We start from the raw sequence: 19,550 nt of genomic DNA, 5'->3' as shown, positions 1-19,550 counted from the left end.
ATCAGTACATCTGTAAACATCACGCTCTTCGCCTTTCCTCGGATCCTCTAATTCTTCCCATGTTTAACCCACACACACGCATTCACCACAATTAACACAGTTCTTCCAGATACCTCTTACATTGTCGGGTTTGGGAGTTTTTTTCTTTTCCAGCAACAAAACAGCTTCCTATTAATCTTCGCTTGGGGGGTAGTAACACACAATGGATTCAGCTGTCATTTTTAATGGCATAGGGAATGTCTGTAGTTTCTGTATTCCAAGAAGGGCAATTTATAAGTAGAGCCTTTGCTGCATAAGCGAGTGTCTACTGCTTTCTTCTTTCCCGTAATACAGTGCTGGAAATACTTAAATCTATTATTTCTAGCAGCTGTTTTCAACACCATCGATATAAGCAAAGACTGTAAAAAAAATACTCCTGAGGGTATCAAAATTAGATAAACTACCTTAGATTGATGCATACCCATCTGCACCTGAAATAGCAATCTGCCTTTGGGAGTGATACACTAATTATTATATATGCAAACAAAATTTACAAAGAAAGAAGGCACAGAAAGGTGGTGCCAGTCTTCCTGTGGATGATTTACATCCTGATAGCAGTCATTCTAAACAAAGGATGCTTATTTCTCACATATTCATGCCAGTTAGGCTATGCTTTCTGAGACAGAGGTTTCTCTCTTTCTTTCTTTGATAAATAAAAATGATAAACACTCATGTCTCTTGCCATTTCAAACACGAACTTAACATTATGTTGCACTGAAATCTCTAAAAACATGACTACAGAATCCCCATTAAAATCAAATCACTCCTCTACCAGACGCTGTGCCCCTGAGCAGGGCTGTTGTCCAAAATTACAGTGTGGAGAAAAGATCCCTGTCTGGATTGCAAATAGCAACAGTTGCTACTCTGTTTCTTGTGGCCAACTCCATTCCACTTGGATGCACCTTGTGCTGACATTCTTGCCTTATAAAAGCTGAAAGACGTGCAAAGCCAACGAATAATATGCCTCACATCAGCACAGTATCGAGTGGCAAAAATGCCTGTGGCTTTGGATAGCAACATGGGCATCAACACATAACAAACCAGTAACCTAAGCAATCATATACGGCTTTAGTCTCCCTTCACTAGTTTTAACCAAACAGCAGTACGTCTACACCACACACGATGAAACCAGTTCTAAAGTTAAAGTGAATAAATAACATATCCCAGAAGACAATTCCCCTGAGAACATGAACCAGTTCTTTCCTTTCAGTGTATTCCAGACCTCTACAATCCAACATCTTCTCATTTCCCATTCAATTATTTAATAGTAAAGCTCTGCAAGGTAAGGAAGAAGGAACGCCTTGTACCTGGCAATTTCCACCCAAAAAACCAGTACCAATAAAAACCCATCTCCATATTAGTTCAATCTAACAAACTTTGGGGGAGACAACATTATTTTCTACAATTGTTTTGTGCTGTAAGTTCAAGGGAAAGTAACCTAACCGTTGAAATGAGTAAAAAAGAGCGATAAATAGAACCCCTTCCTATGTAGTAGAACTTACAGCAATACGTACTGTATAAAAACACTAGGCAGATACATGACAAAAATGTATTGCCATCACCTTTCCTAACAATACACATTCTATTGCTTAACTTCAGCAGCAAATCAATTTAATTCAAGCTCTTGATACTTTTCTTGTGAAAGGAGTGATGGCTACAGAAAGAGAGGAGCAACTACCCCTCTCTTAGGACGCTGCATTTGCAGCAGTGCCCTGGAAATGGGAAACTCCTAACCTGGCAAACTGTGAAGGGAATCAAGACAAGCTGAACCCTAGCTACATATCTCCTAACCAAGAAACATGTCTTTTAACCAAATCTAAAAACATGCACTGAATACCTGAACATCAAGTAAAGCAGTTTTACTTTAAGATGCAAATACAATCACAAAAAAGAGAGTTTTGATCTCACCGATTTACCTCATGGCATGATTGGTCTCCTCTTAGAATCAGCAGTGAAACACCAGAAGTATTCATCGTTTTTTCTTTTCCAGTTTTATAGTGTTGTTTGTAAGCAAAAAGGATATGTCTCTTGGCCAAGGCAAAGCTGCGCTTGGTCTCTCCAAGGAAGAAAAAGAATTAAATTGCCTTCTAAGATTGTTATGTCAAACAGAAAACAGAATGAGCAGCACAAATTTCAGTATTAGTCAATGTGAAAATTCACTCCGACCATTAATTTATTTAAAAAAAAAAAAAAACAAAAACTTAAAAATCACTGAGAAAAGTCCTCCAATTCCAAAATGAAGCAAAGAAGTCAAATCTATAATCAGAAAAATTGCTAGTTTTTCCACTCAGCTCTGTGTATAAAGGCACACTAAGCACCCGTGAAACACCATGCAACAGGCTTAGCGTCTGGAAAGGCACTACAAGCTTTCCATTACAGCTTCATCCTACATGCTTCAAGGTTAAATTTGATCCATCACATTTGTAGAGTGAAGGTTGAGCTCCGTGATTTATGCAAGTGGTTCCACCCTGACACACTTTTTTTGAAGTCTATTATTATTATTTTCTCAGATAGGCTTTCCTCAGCTCCTTCCCAGCGATCTGCATGTTCACCTCACTATTTTGAGAACTACTTTCTAGGATGCGTGTTTTCACAAAGCATATCTTGAGAAGTGTATCAGGAAAAGGAGATTAACATGCACATCTCTGTCAGAGGTTGGGAATGCAGCTGCCCAACCAAAACCTCCCACTGCAACAGGAATGGGTCAGAGAGAACCTCCTGGCCGCCAGGAATCGTGCATGCTCACTACTGTGATCCAGTCACAGCATTCTCACTCAGCTTCTCGTTCAAGCTTGAAGTCTATTTATCCCCATTCCTGCTTCTTAGACCGAGTCTAAATCCTGAATTTTCAGAATCACTGGTTTAACAGAATTCTCAAACCGTCTACAACTTAATCCAGCAGAGCAGAATGATTGAGAACATAAGATTACAACCTCAGATTCCAATTGGACTGAAACCCTCTTTATATGAAACATGATTACAACTGGACCAAAACCCTCTTTACATGAAACACAATTCCAACTGGACCAAAACCCTCTTTATATGAAACACAGAGCACAGCATGTGATGCAGTTTGAACCAAGTGACTGGGCATGCAATACATGAGATAAGACACTTAAAAGAAGATGATGAGGCAGCTAAAGAAACTGTAACACCGGGAATTCACATTAAAGTAACTGAGCTAACCTGAAGGTGTCTGTTACATCCAGCACCTTTGGAGAGACAAGCAATTCCACCAAATCTAGCTACTTGTAAAAGAAACTAACATATTTCTGAAGAAGTTAAAAGACTTCTTATACTACAGGCAAGCTTTATCCTAAAAATTCGTATGCCAAATTGGAAAAAAAAAGAAAAAAGGAATGATCAGGCAGAAATTAGATTGAGTGGGCGACATTGATTTTATGTACCACATGATTCAGCAAGCTGTATTTTCAGCTCATAAAGAAAACAAACAATTCAAAAAGTAACAAGACTGTGTGTCCAATACCCACAAGAACACAAAGCTTTCCAGTTATTTCATTTGGTTTCGAAACCAAGCAAAGCCAAGATGAACTGCGTTAGTAAATCATGAAATAGGTCACCATCTATCTCCTCTCACCACAGCAGACTCACGGCATGGTACACAAGCTAATGGTTTAATTACAGAGCCTCAGGAAATGAGAAAGGCAATAAGGAAGACGATCACAGCAGGAACACATTAATGGTCTTTTTATCTTACAGAATAAATTTGTTTATCTGTTATTTCAAAGGTCCAATGTGGCAATTAACTCTTCTGTTTGCAAACTGACACTAAGGCTTTGTGCTGCAGCTATAATTAGTTACCATCAGCATAGCAACTCTGCATGTTGGGAGTTAGCCTGAGCAGTCGGTTTCGGAGAAACACAGTCCCCTTTCCAGGCCCCTTGCTTCGCCAAGAGCCAGCTTCTTAGGTCATGCGGAATGTTTCAGCTTTCCACACGCTACGGTTTCTGCATCAAGCAGGAACAGGGGTACTATACAGCATCAGCATCACCTAAACCACCACTACTGATACAGGTTACACACGTAACTCAGAAACGAGCCAAGGATGACACAAGTTAAAGACAATATTTTCCTATTGCAGTGTCTAAAAAATTCTTCTGAGATTAAAGCAGCAACCACAGTTTGGATTTACGTCCATCATTTACCTTTGGAATGGAACGGTGAAAATAACAAGACAGGAATATTCACGTTTTAAAAATAAACTCTACAAACCGTTGATTTGGTCGACAGAGAAAAATGCCCACATTAATTTTTTTTATTTGAATTATGAATTTCCAGAAATTTTGAATAATATGCTTTACCTTAAGACACATTTACATCACTTTTCCACCTGCTTTGGTAAGCAGGTGGACTAAGTAGAAGTAATTACATGTTGTAAATTGATATAAAGCTCAAATAAAACCGTGTGAATAGCTATGCAGGTTCACTTGAAGCAGTCTATTTAGCGCCCACTGCCATCCCAATCTAAAGAAACAGCTTGCAGTTTAAAAGCTTATTTCTCCTTACATTTACACAGTAAGCCATACAGAGCTGCTCTACCTTACCAGGGGTGCCTCTAAGCAGGAGTAATCCGCATATTATCTGAAGCTCAAATAATTTAAACGATTCTTTTTAGCCACTTAGCTCTCTAATTTTGGTGGTTTGTCGAAGCCTGTAACTAGAATCACAGGAGTTCTATACATCACTGACCAAAAGGTAAGGAAACCAACAGTTGCGCAATAAATTTCTTTACCATATAATCTAAAATTTTAACCTAAGACCCACATACTTTAATTAATTAGACCTTGTATAGGAAATGTATGTATTGGGAGCAGTCCAGCTCTATAAAAGATAAGGAGAAAGTGGGAGCAACATCAACGAAGAAGTTATCATTTCACATGTGCTGTATCAACATTAAGAAACTCACCTCCACAAAACATTAGGATTTTAACATGCCCTTACTTAAACAGGCAACTCCATTTCTTGGCATAAGGTACTTACTTCCACAGTCCATCCTACTTTTTCCTTAATTAACATTTTTCAAAGCATCCACCATCTGCTTTAAAAGCTAGCACCAAAATAACACACTTTCAACCTTTCAGATCTAAGAGATCAAACTCATTGCTAGTTTTTAATTTTAGCTAAAACTGTTAGCAAATGTTGAAAGACAAAACAGTACCATATGGTTGGTAATATGCATTATTCTGCATTCCTATTGTCATTTTGGACATTTAACTTTCTTTTTTTTCGCCTTACAATCCAACCCTGATTTGTTGAAGCCGCCATTCAAAAAGCACACCTCAAATACGCATTTTATTTCACAATTATAACCAGACTGTGGAGCACAACAGAGAGCCGATGCAACATTAAAGGGTCTGCTGGGATGCTCTCCATCGGAAGCAGCCCCTTCCTAAATACATACACGAACATGCTCCCACTTCAAGCTTTTATTTCTGGACTTACCCTTCCATTCTCCATTAAAACTAACCAAGTTAATAGACAGTGGTAAACCTAATGAGAAGAAAAAAATAAAAAGCAAGCAAGCTTGTCCAAGATCAGCCCCCTCATTCCATTCCCATCTACTCAGCCATATAAATATTTTTGCAAGCACAAAGAACGACAAAAACTACTTCTTAACCATTTGAATCTCGTGTCAGATTGTAACGGCACTGAATTCACAGTCCAAGCCTAATTGGTTTCATCTTAAGCAGCACCGCTCGTCAGCATGTCACAAATTTTAGAGGTTAGAAACGATCTGCAGCTTAGTGTCTGCAGATACATGCAATTCTTTCTCATAAGATCTTGGAACCGAGAGGCAGAGCACGAAGCACAAGAGGTAAGAAATGAAATTTTTTTCTCTTCTTCCTCACTGCATTCAAAGTTAAGTCACCAGATTCACCAGCTCCACCTCTGTTAGTGATCAGACTCCTATTACAGGGCACGCTGCCATCAGACATGCCGCATATTAGTCACTGCGGGGTACTCCAGCACAGAACTGGCTAGCTGCAGTTTGCCCTTCAGATAAACACCAGCAGACAGAATTAACTTGGGCTAAATCCTGGGATTAGCTGATATACAGTCTGTGCTGAGGGGCAGGGGGGACACAGACTGATAGATTAACATGAAAAAAAAAAACCCAAAACAAAACAATCAATTGCCAATCGGAAATAAACCACAATAATGGCAAAAGTCAGGTATGGAACTAGAGAAACAAAACTTCCATCTTTTGAGCAATACAGCCTGCTTTTTGTCATTTACATCTTCAACATCTGTTAATGCTGAAGGCATAAAGCCTCTTTAATTTTCACATTTGAAATAAAATTAGGTTTCATCTCACGAAAGATGCTTCACACCAGCCTCAATAATTCTCCTACTGGTAGCAGCAACCTACACAGAGCACACATTCCTACCAAATGCCAAAACATACTAAGAGATAACACCTAGCAACAAAAAGGCACTGTCCTGTCTTCAGTTTTGTTCTCATTAATCATTGGCAAAGGAATAGGCAGAAATTTTCAAAACAACACGATTGTCTAGACAGAACTTTGGAAGGGGGAACATTTGGGGAAACAAACACCAAATAATTCATTCCTTTGCCTTCTTCAAATTCTGTTTGAATCAATATAAGCAGTACTTTCATATCACAATGTCTGAATAATCATTTTAACCAATACAAAAAAATTCGGTGCTTTCAGAAGAGACTCCATAAGATCAAATCAACATTAAATACACAATGTTTTAAAACGCATGGGTCTGGAAAATATATCTGCGCCATCTGTAGAGTGGAATGACAACAATGGGAACATGTTCGTTACTGAGAGCAGGGTGGAGCAGGCATTCTTTGTTTGTTGGAACGCGAATAACACCCCAAAGACACGTCTAATACAGGCTTCTTTCCTAGGCATACGTTGCAATCAGATATATGGCCATACTGTTTTTGTAAGACAGACTTTCAGGGTTGTTATTATAAGAGATAAATGAAGGGAAATGGACACTTCCAGCTTGTAAAGCAATGCTTGCTTTTCAAAGCATTGTTTGCATTTTTCAAATCATTAAAAGGGCAGGAAACCAAGTAGAAGCTAAGAACAGCTCATTTGGAATTCAACCGGATTCTCTCCCCACCGTGGAATTTCAACGCTGTACTGGGAGAAAGGTTGGATGGGGGAGGGAGTTAGGCTCAACAGCACCAGAGCAAGGCAAATGCTTGCTCACAGAAGCTGCTAGAAAGCTGCTCTCATCCTCAGCTGCTCTTACAGATCCAAGCCCTATAAATACCATCTCTCCAGCTGGTGTTCTGGGAGAGCAGCACGCCAGCAGGCTTTGCACCAAGCAGCAGCTAGTCAAACCATACCGTTCCACCTATCTGAAAAGCTGAACCAAAACCATTCCAAAACTTCCACTGCCAACTGATTACCTGAAAACATCTTGTTGCAGAAGATGCATACTGGATTGATGTACGTAGTTCACCAAGCACTTAAGAGCTCACTTGAATTCCTCCCTCACATGTTTTCTTCTTCAAGGCAGATAAAACAGTATCTCCCTGCTTTTACTTGACTGCATCTTCAAGCCCATGGCCTCCTCCAAAGGCCATTTTGACCTTCAGACACAGGCCAGCACTACATTAAGAGGACATCAGGTAGCACTGGAATCCTGGGAGTTCTGCCAGCCTCAATATCTGAAAGGATTCATGTAGTAAAAATTCCTGAAGTAGTTCCCAGTGACAATTTGTGGTTTCTTTACTTCTACTTCTGCACTGAGAGGTGGCGCGTTATTAAGCAACTGATAAAAAGAATCGTCTCTAAAGTGTTAGTCCCACGTCAGTGGGCACTAACTCCGAAGAGGCAGCTTTCACACAGTTCAATCACCACTGACAGAAAACTCTTCTGTGTTCATTAGTAATTTTCTCCCCCTCTACTATAGTTCTTTACTAACTCCATATCAGTTATTTAAATGAAGTTCAACTGCATTTAACATTAACCGGGACATCCTAGCCATCCCACGGTCTTGCTCCGTGCCTGTTATCAGTACCTCTAACATTTAAAAAAAATCATTAAATGTTCTTCTCCCACCTCCCAAAATCATCTTCCAAAACACATTTTTAACAGTGTGCAGAAGTAATGCTTCAAGTTATTTTTACACAATCATGAGAACGGCTTTGGGAGGAAAGCCAAGCACCTAAAAATATTCCAGATTTTTTCTTCAGCCAAAAAAAAAATATCCAAGACTTGTGTAACGACACGTATCACCTGTCATACATAGGGCATTTGGAGACAGGGATTAAGACAGACTTAAGGACAAGCAACAGAAAGCCCTAACCCTGCAAAACACAAGGAGCGCTAATGTTCGTAGGTAGTGTGTTTGCCTGCCCGCATCCAGCATTACCTCTGTCACTGGTTTATGACTTTCACTCCTAGAATGAGCCAGTACTAACAGAAAAAAAATGAAGAAGCATGAACTGCTCCTCATCTAACTCCAGTCTTGGAACAACTATTTAAAGAGCAATTGCTCCATTTCCTCTTTGAGACAAACTTGCACTCGAGCCTTCCCTTGGCTGTACAGGACTAGCAACAAATGCAGCAATTGCAGCAGGACAAGCACTAGAACAACTAGGCTAATCTCTACTACTGTGACTTCTTGGACTTGTCTTTCAAACCAGCTCCCAATTCAACCTCAATTGCAAGATAATTCATGCATCCTCCACACGACACACAATTTATCTTCCCATAAAACAGCCTGTTTTGATAACACATCTACCAGGAATGTGATGTAGTATTAACACACTGCACAAGCATTCATTTAGTTTTAACCACAGTTAAGAGGAATTACAGACCAGAAAACCAGCGTAGGGGTTAAATGACTTTCCTCCACTGCGGTTTATTTTCCCAAGACAGGGATCAGGTGAGGAAAGCTAAAGCCCTGATAAAATTAAATCTGGTCAGGGACATCAAGGGCAACAAGAAAAGCTCCTAGAGGTATAATGGTGATAAAAGGAAGACCAGGGAAAAAGTGGACCCTCTCTGGAAGGGAACAGGAGTCCTGGTTACCTGGGATATGGAGAAAGCTGAGGTACTCAACTACTTTTTTGCCTTAGTCTTCACTGACAAGGGCTGAAGCCACAGCACTCAACTCACCAAAGGCAAAGGCAGGGACTGGGAGAATGAAAAACCACCCATTATAGGCGAGGATCAGGTGCAAGACCATGTAAGGAACCTGAGGGTACACAAGTCCGTGAGACTTGATGAGATGCATCTGTGGGGCCTGAGGGAACTGGTGGATGAAATTGCTAAGCTACTATCCATCACATTTGAGAAGTCATGGTGGTACGCTCACAGCCCAGAAAGCCAACCATATCCTAGGCAGCATCAAATTAAGTGGGACCAGCAGGTTGAGGGAAGGGGTTTAGAGACCATGACCTTTCCCCTGCTCTCACCAAGATCCATGGCATGGCTGACTGTACCGTGGGCAATGCTACAAACACAGATATGCTGTGCCTAGTCCTGAGTCGGTATGTGCACATGAGATCTGTTCATACCACCCCGTGACATCTGTACAAGAGATAATATAATTATACCCTTCAGACTATAACTGCAAATTAAAACAATTCATTTAGATCTGTTTGCTCCATGTACATTCAAGTGGTAATAATAAAAAAACAACAATAGTCTTTTCTTAAGTTAATCCCACTCTGTTCTGGTGGGGTTTTTCAATTAGTAATTTGATGGTGACTGCTTTCGAAAGCATTTCACATTCCCAAATTAACTTCATTGGAATGATTTTGCAGCTTCTAACTTCTCCTTTCTTTAAGAATACCTCTATTATCTTCTAGTCCCCTACCCCCACTTCTCCCATTTCCACTTCTGGCAGTATCCTTCAAACGGATACCATCTGCAATCAGATCCGAGCTGAGCAGCACAGGCCTTCTGCCAAAATTCCAGCCCCTTAATGCAGTCAGCACATGTGACTTTAGCTGGACTGCAGGATTTCATTTTTGCAACATATTTTAAAAACATGAAGACTGACCAAGTTATAAATGCAAGATACTCTTACTGCACATCAATTCTTCTGCAAGCATGGAGGTGGGAGGAGGGGAATTACTCTTGTTATCTTAGTATAACAGGAAAAGAAAAAAAAAAAGATAATGTTTCAAAATTCCTGTATTTTGCATCTTTCCATCAAACAAACAGTCCCAATTACTCACAGTAAGCGCTCTATAATCTTTGTAAGAACTCTTTTTCTAAGATTAAGACATATATAGAACTGTATTCAGCTACATTATAATTTTTTAAACACTGAGAAATTGTAAAGATGGAAATCTACTATGGATTCCATTTCAACGCCTTGATCTCTTGTGAGGAAATGACATAAAAGGATAAGTTAAATCTGTACAAGACCTCAACTCCACAATGAGATCACACTTGGTTTGCTTCTAACACAAAGTTAAATTGAGCAACAAAATTGAGAATAAGCTTTCTAACCCACGAATACGTTATCTTTTGCCAGCGAGCCCACCATGAATGATGGGCGCTCCCAAAAACTGTAAACAGAAAAACTCACACAAAAAATGACAAACAAAAGCAGCACATCAGGCAACAACCTTGGTGGCATTCCGACTTCAAGAATATATTTCATTATGGATACCACAAAACACTCCTTTTTCATATATTCCTTACAGAATCAGAAATGGAGTAACCCTCTGATATACTATACTATTTATATCTCTATATTGTTTTCCTTAAGATAACCCTAAGCCCTTTGCCCCAGTTTCACTGTAACGTAGTCTCTGTCTATCCCAGCCAATAGATTTACAAAACTCTGACATTTTAAATCAGCACCAATGAAGGATTCATAGAAACGCTTGGCCAATCAATACATAACAAATTAAAGTTCAAGTAACATTCAAAATCCCTTCTTAGCTATCAGACTTCACACTGCCTCATTAATCCTGTTAAGTTAAGGGAACTTTAATGTCTTGGAGGCTTAAAATAGTTGCTACCCAACATATCACCAGCCACTCAGATTTACCTCTAGTCAACTCGATTAGTGCACAAATGAAAACATTACTTTCTCAGAGGCAAGATACGTAAACTTTGATTATTTCACCAGCACATTTGAAGGTCTGAAACAGGAACTCCATAGGCAAAAACTACTAGTGAACGCATCAGATATTGGAGTCAGATATATTAATGTCTCTTTGCAGTCAGCGTTTAGGCAAGAAGTTTAAATCTTACTAATAAGATGTTCAATAATATATTTGTGGGGCTTCTGAGGCTGAGGGATCATGAAAAAGGAAGAATCCCTAGCAGAAACAGCAACAGCACTTATGCCCCCAAATCTAACATGTAGCCTGAATGCAGACCAGAAGAATTTCAGCTTAAAGTTATACACGCCAGACAACATTAGGAAGATTCTTTGGAGAAAAGATTTCTGCTCATTTTTTTCCCCAACAAACAACGCCTTATTTGTATCTTTTATTATATGATCCTCTTCACTTCAATGAGTAAAATTGCTCCCGTCTATTGTTTTCTTCTGTATTTCTCCTCTAAGAGAGAAACACGGGGGGAAAAATAGCCCTGTGGACTGTAAGAAGGTGTAACTATTGTGCCTGACAATTCCTTTCCCACAGTCTGTAATGGCCCCTGATGACTTAAACCTCACCATCTGTCATATCACCCATCTTGTATCACAGCCACAGCACTCAAATAGAAGGCTACAAATTAGAACATTTCCAGAGCACAAAACATAGCAAAAGCTATAACTTCCAATTAGATCTATCAGGAAGTATTTTGCTCCTTTTGAAAGCTGATGCAGTTTCTCGAAAACATCTCTGTAGCGCAGCTCTAGCATTGAGAAACAGTATCAGTGTATTCTATCTCCAGTACATATCAAACTTGGACAGATTGCCAGAGATTCACAGGTCATCCTTGTCATTGTGCCACAAACAAGCTGCTTTCACAGGCTCCCAGAGTCAAAAAATTTTAGGGGCCTAAAATGATTGCTGTCACGTCACAACAGCAGCAAGAAAATCTATCACAGTGGCACCCAGTGGTGCTGCCATAGCTCAGAGCTTGGTGGTATTTCTGTAATAAATGCCTTCTGATGAACTCTTTCAGTTTACATCGGTTTGGTATGAAAGCTACATTCCACTTAAGGTCTGAAGGTAAGAGTTTACTGCACTGAAAAGCAAACTCTCTTCTGTATGATGCCTTTCTTTCAAGGAAACCATACTCTAGAATTTAAAGGACCAGAACCAGGACTTAAATTCCACTGCTCAGCTAAAAAAAAGGGAGGAGCCTGTATGCAACCTCCTTTGTATTAACAAGCATGAGTAAACACTCAAGTCATCAGACAGCAAAGTAACTCAGTCCTCTTGGAATGTTCCTTCCTACAGCTGCAGACAAGACGACTGTACTTCATTACCTAACAATGAAAAACCACCAGAAGAAGAGCAGTTTATAGGTACAGCCATTAGTCTCTACAGGACCAACATCACTGCAGCAAATGGGATCAATACTGCCTTGACCTTCAGAAGCATGAAAAAAAACAAAAAAATCAATAAACACTGTGCCCATACTCACTTCCTCCTAGAAGAGTCTTCTCCAAATTAGGTCAACAATAATTATTTAAGAATCCTAACACTTCTATTTGCTTAGAAAATAAGATGATTTTTATGTAGTTCGTTATTTTGTCATCATTTAGACATGTAATCTGGAATGCAAAAAACTTGACATTCTTTTCCTCTCAGCTTTCTCACTCAAATTATGCTCCTAAACAAAAGCACACAGACTGCAGAACTAGCACACCGAGAACTAAAGCACAGACCCAGGCAAGAGTTACAGCACAACAATTATCACGTGACATCTGCAATGCATCCCTGTGTCTGTCAGTCCATATGATACTCCCACACGCTGACGTTAACAAAAAGTTTTCACTTCGGTATTCTAATTTTTCTGTAGAATTCTCAACTCACCACAAGCAAACACCATAAGCAACTGCATCAAATTCAAGACACTCATTATTTAGACTTCCTAGTCAAATTTAGAAACAATCTAGCTTGTAATGCCAGTCTCACAAAAGAAGAAGGGTAATTCTGCATGATATAACGTACATATTACTCAGATCAGTCTGACAAAAAGAAGAGGATTAAGCAGAAAGGAAGAGAAGAAAGACAGACTCCCTTAGGAGATTAAAATAAACTTACTGGTTGAATTGCCTTGCATCTGGATGATACATTTGGATTCTTTGCTGGTTTCTCGGGAATTAAAGGGCCGGACCCGAACAGCCACCTTTACTGAAGCCCCCGACATTCTGGTTGCTTGTAGTACAGTCAAGAAATTGAAAGTGAGGGGGTCAACTGTTTCAAGTTATCCTTCTTGTTGGCGTTTTCTAAAGAGAAAAATACAATTCAGTTATTTACAGCTATCTTATTGAAGATGTCGATAAAATTAGAGAGGCTTAAAGTTGCTTGATAACTTCAATTTCTGCTCTGCAATCACTCTCCATCCCCAAAAGCTGTCACTTCCAAAACAGAACTGGAAATACATTTCCGAGCACCTGTACACTGTCCCCATAGTGAAAAGTTTCTGTACGCTGAAGCAGTTCTTTTGAAGCGTACAAACAGATTTGTTTTCACTACTTGGTTTGCTTCCCAGAAAGTATGAACACCAATACCAAAACAAAGATCTGGTTGCAACATGTGTTAGGCTTAACCTAAGACAGATAATTTTAGCAGCGAAGCTATAGCTGCTTCGATTTCAGCATGAGCTGACTGCCACATACTACAGATCTAGGTTCTATAGCATCAACCTTAGCTGCCACAATGCATTAGCAGGAATATTAAAGCTAACATAAGCCTGATGGGCACAACGACTTTCAACACACATCATTCCAGAGAAAAGGGTGTGCCCGACAACCTTAAAGAACCCTTTGCAGTCCTGGGAAAGTCTACTTCTCAAAGGGAATAGAAACTCATTAACTACTTGTGTGTTTAGTGATTAAAGGCCACACTCCTCTCAGAAAGAAGAGGAATCAAAATTTATTGCCTGCAAGGTAAATATTACTATCTTCAGCAAATGTTCACAAGTAAATTCATCTCCATTATCAAAATATTTGTTCAAATCATACTGCATCCAAATGATGGAGCACGTAGTTGGCAGGAAATTATCCACGATAACCACAACCCAAACTTCAAGGCACAATTGAGACAGTATGGAAAAGCAAATTTAATCAAGATTGATTCAACTGTATTGCCCTTGACCAACCTTTTACATTGGGAAAAAGTTTTCCAGTTGGTCTACAATTAAGCAGTTTAATTTATTAACACAGGATACAGTCAGAAGTTAAACAGACAGCACCAAGACAGACTGAAATAAAGCCACCAATAAAGCCAATAAAGTCTAGCAAAAAGGTGCTACCCTTGGCTAGGAAAGTGTTCGTGGCACAGGCTCTCAGAACTGGAAGCCTATACTGAGAAAACATGATTACACGGTTTATTTATCCTTATATTCTAAATCCCCGCCATGGCCAGGATGCAGGGTTAGGTGAATCTTTGATCTGACCGGATGCAGTCATTTCTATCTTCAATCTGAGTTCACATGGTCAAAACTCTACCCTGCACAAGTCACCACGCAGGGCCCACAAACCTTGACGTCTTCTTTTATGGTTATCCATACACCACATATTGAATGAAACGCTCATTTCAGGGTTGTAGTCACAGGGCCACAAAAGTACAAAACCTCCTAGCAAATCTAAAGCAGGAGCATTTCCGCTTTAAGGTAAGTTCTACAGCTGGTAAAAATACTTATTCATGCTTAATTTGAGTTATAACACATCTTCCCACAGTAGAAGTTGTTTTCACTAAAACTGCATTACTTCATTAATGTCATCATGTGGCAAAGGCAGAAATTAAATTATTCCACCAAGTCAAAGAAGTAATTTAAAGTATTCCTTATTTTAGTAGGTATTTGAGGTACCTCACCAGACTAGAAGAATGGGAATGTCTTTAGGAACAAGCCAACTAAATTTCAATGTCAGTGGTACAGCGAAGCAGTGGAAAAATGATTCATGAGACAGCCACACCGTCAGCTCCAGGTTAGTACAGAATTTAAAGACGTTTCACTAAAAACTTAAATATAGAACAGAGCAAAGAAGTAATGGCAATGAATTCGTATGATCTTCAAAGTTTAGTGGATTTCTGGGTTGTTTTACAGCTTTATTCACTCTTGTTCAGATGTGTCCATTTTTTTTGTATAACAAAACATGTAGCTTCATTATAACCTTCTCCCTAAGTATCTGCCATGCGGAATTTTTGCTCTTCCTTCTTAATATAACCCTTGCCAAAGTACCTGTGTCCTCAGATGAAAGCTAAGTGATAAGACTAATCCTGATACATCCCAGTAGTATTATTTAACTTATCCTGAATACGGGTGCTAGAAAACAGGAATGTGACCGTATATGGCCACTAAGCCTTTGTTTCTGAAGCACAAATTAAGAATCTATCAAATGCAAAGTCTCTTATAATCAAGTTCATAGTAACACGACTTACTCTGTCAGGCTGCAGGAAGACATGAGTAGGTGGAATTTTCATAGGGTGTAGCACATCACAGAAACTCCACCTGACACAGTTCTCATCTTTCTTTTCCTCCACCTATCCACGTTAATGTGAAAACTATAATTTTGTCAGCTTCCCCAAAGGATCAATGAATAAAGGCCAGGACATTAATGAAGGGGATTACTTCTTTAAGAAGAGAGAAATTCAACCAATGTGTTGTTATCATAATATTTATGAAACATAGGAACTTTGTTTCCCCTTCTTATTGAAGAGTCCCATATGCAAAGACTGGTGTTTTCATAGCATACTGATTTTTGATGTTTTCATACCTTTCAATGTATTACATGAATTTCAACAGCTAACTAATATATCTAGGAAACCAGCAAACAGAAGACGGAGTAAAGGAATCATCTACTTAAAAAAATAAATCAGTACTTCTGGATACTATATTTGCAACAACAAAGCATGAAAAGCACATCTGAGACTCCATCTGCCTTAGCTAAATTATATCCTTGTTTGAAACATAGCTGTGAAGAAATTCTTACAAAACAGGTCACAAAATCACCTACAGCAGCATAAAAATTTAAATGCTTGACTTCTGGAATTACCAAGTTTTCTCAGCCCTAATTTTGTGTTCATAGAAAAGTAAACGTGGTGTGATTATAAGTCCCATTCAGTCTCATCTCTACTATTTTTCATAGCAGAAGTAAAATGTCTACTTGTAGTTGCACGTGGATTTCAGAGGTTTTGAGCACCATGTCAGTAATGGAGATTTTTAATTAATAAGAAAATTAAACAAAACTAATATATCTTTCAAAACTTTCCATATATTTAAACTGTTGTGGTTTTGAGGTTTTTTTTGTTCCACTTACCAGCAACTTTATCTGCCTACAACTTTTTATAAAGGCAGTATTGCCCTCATCATGCGAATGATAAAATAAGGCTAAATGAAACTAACTGCGCACTATCACAGATAAAAGATTGCAACTGTTTTTAAAGCGTCCACATTTCCCAGTAGTATCACTTACTACTACAAAACTGTCTACAGAGTATCAACAGGAGATTAACTTGCAACAGAGCAAAACAAAATGTGCAATCCAGTCTGTGGTACAGATTTAGAAGAACAACCTTCATAAAAGGAAGCTCCTTTTTTTTTTTTTTATCTTCGTTATATACTCAGAAAGCTGCAGTCCATGCTAGAATGAATCATTCTAACATCTTGGAAAAAGCCTAACTGCGTATCCGTTAATGTTCAGTCTGTCTGAATCCAATCAGGAACCAAGTAAAGAAGGGAACTGCATGCCTGAGCCTCTCACATGATGGACCACTGGCCTGAAACAGGTGGCAGATAACACTTGAGTTGTTTAGTGAGCTCCACCAACACAAAAGCAAATCCTACACATTGCTTCTACACTTATTTTAACTTATGATTAAAAGATATCCATCATCCATCCTGTAAATCACACACTGAAGCTTAATATTAACGCATGTCATTAAATGAATCATCTAAATACCTTGTCTTTTTTCTGTTATTCAAGCTGACAAACCCAGTGATGTTGGTCAATCACTCTTCGTGGTCTAAAAGCACTTGGAAGCAGATCTGGACTTTCACACAAATGTTTAAGGAAACAATCTTGTCATTAAGACTCAGGTCTTTGGATGTATTTGAAAGTTCTGACAAGCCAGTTTTTATGCAATGTCAAAATACAAAACACATTGCCATTTTTTGAAATAAAGTTATAAGGGGAGTAGGGATTTAGAGTCGAATTATTACTTATATATTCAGGTAAGCTCACAATAAGCTCAAAATGGTTACAACGTTCAGAATCTGTATTTCTACATTCAATTAAAAGAAAAACACCACCACACACCACAACTAAAGAAGCATCACTTTTATTTAACACAGCCAGCTATGTATTTGCATTGTTATCCCTAACAGAGAATATGATTTTCAACAAAAAAATTGCCTGTAATTTAACCATACACAACAGCTCTAAAGAAATAAAATCAGCAAGGACAGAGATCAGTATCTGGAAAGTTCACAAAACAGCTGTTTAAAGCAGCAGGGGGTCTGTAAAAAAGAAGACCACAGCAAATCCAATTTTAGGTCCTTCACCAAGGATCAGGTAGTGATGAGTGTGATGCATCAGCTGAACTCACGCACTTCTAATTGCTATCTCTGCACTAAGTGAAGATGCCAGACAAAAGTGGTGCACAACTTGGCAATGCAGTGAAAATCCAGTCATATAAAGGTACGGCTATTTACCAACACACCCATGGCTATTTATCAACACACCCAGGTACTGGATGGTGCAATAACAAAAAGAACTGGGGTAAGGAGGAGCTGGAAGCCAAGACAAATATACGGCAAAATCTGGTATTTCACACTCCAGAGGAAAGATAGGAATTCCAGATCTCCAAGTGCAACTTATCACCCCATCTGCCCATGACCCCAGGCTGTCACCCTGCCTGATCTCTGTGCTAAGTGAAGATCCTAGACAAAACAGTGGTGCACATCTTGGCAATGCAATGAAAAATTAAGTCGTATTTACCAACACACCCATAGCATTCTACCAACACACCCAGGTACTGGATGGTGCAATAACAAAAAGAAGTGAGCTAAGGAGGAGCTGGAAGCCAAGAGAAATATACTTCAAGATTTGGTATTTCACACTCCAGAGAAAAGACATAAATTCACCACCTGCTTCTGGTGACTTCTAGGTCTCCCCAACTGCAACTCAGCACCCCATTCTGCCCATGACCCCAGCCTGTCACCCTGCCTGATCTCTACACTAGGTAAAGACGCCAAACAGAACAGTGGTGGCATCTTTCATGGCATCTTGACAATGCAATGGAAATCCAGTCATTTAAAGGTATGTCTTTTTACAAACACACCCAGGTACTAGATGGTGCAATAACAAAAGGAACAGGGCTAAAGAGGAGCTGGAAGTGGAGAGAAATATACTTCAAGATTTGGTATTTCACACTCCAGAGGCAGGACAGGAATTCACCACCTGCTTCTGGTGACTTCTACGTCTCCAGTTGCAGCTCAACACCCAGTTCTGCCCGTGACCTCAGCCTGATCTCTGCACTATGTAGAGATGCCAGACAAAACAGTGGTGGAAATCTTGGCAATGCAATGAAAAAGCTGATCATACAAAGGTACAGCTATTTATCAGCCCACCCAGGTACTGGATGGTTCAATAACAAAAAAAAAACTGAGCTAAGGAGGAGCTGGAAGCGTAGAGAAATATACTTCAAAATTCGGTATTTCACACTCCAGAGGAAAGACAAGAATTCACCGGCTGTTTCTGGCGAGTTCTCGGTCCATTCCGCCGGTGTCGCCTCAGCCCCTGCCCGAGCTCAGATTGTCAGATCATCCTCCCAACATGGCTGCCTGAGGAACTGTGCCCAATCCAGGCACGGATCCACAAAAACCACCCACAAAAACCACAATCCTTTCGCCTTTCTCGCCGACCGAAGGGCCACATCCCTCTCCCAACCCAGCAACGATCAGCGGAGCCAGAAATGGGGAGAAAATCACGACCAAACGCTTCGATACCCGCGACCCACGGGGATCCCGACAAGGAGGAGAAGCAGCCGCAGCATCGTGGAGGGGGAAAAGGGGAAGGAGACGCTGCGAGAAGCCAAATCAGACACTAAACCCTTCCCCTGACAGCTCCCGTGCTGCCAACGCGCCCTTCTCCATCCCAAATCCTCCTCCCCCCCCGCCTCACATCACGGCACCCACCGAGCCCCCCCCCTCACCTGGGCCCCTCAGCGACCGGCGGTGAAAAGGCGAGCGAAGAGCGCGGCCGCCGCCATCCCGAGGCGCCGAGGATGAGGAGGAGGCCCCTCTCCCGCGCCGGCAGAGAGAGGAGAGAAAAAAAAGGGGGAGGAATGAAGAGAGAAAGGCCGCGCCGGGAGGAGCGAGCGCCGCGACGCGCTCCGCAGGGCGCCGCTC

At 40.1% G+C, this 19,550-nt stretch overlaps 1 protein-coding gene across 21 annotated transcripts in view; it reads right to left on the bottom strand.

Moving 5' to 3' along the window:
* The window catches only part of KIF1B (kinesin family member 1B), a 90,357-nt gene extending 70,807 nt beyond the window's left edge, over positions 1-19,550 (bottom strand). For all 21 annotated transcript variants that reach the window (XM_054085611.1, XM_054085613.1, XM_054085617.1 and 18 more), the window contains exons 1-2: positions 19,355-19,550; positions 13,238-13,422 (exon numbers count right to left, since the gene is read on the bottom strand). In XM_054085611.1, coding sequence (XP_053941586.1) covers positions 13,238-13,343 — 106 coding nt within the window. In that variant the 5' untranslated portion in view covers positions 13,344-13,422; positions 19,355-19,550. The remainder of the gene's footprint in view (positions 1-13,237; positions 13,423-19,354) is intronic.

The sequence above is a fragment of the Cuculus canorus genome, chromosome 21 (assembly GCF_017976375.1).
Source record: "Cuculus canorus isolate bCucCan1 chromosome 21, bCucCan1.pri, whole genome shotgun sequence".
Classification (NCBI taxonomy): Eukaryota; Metazoa; Chordata; class Aves; order Cuculiformes; family Cuculidae; genus Cuculus; species Cuculus canorus.
The sequence above is the reverse complement of the archived record's forward strand: the minus strand, read 5'-3'. Positions and strand labels throughout refer to the sequence as shown.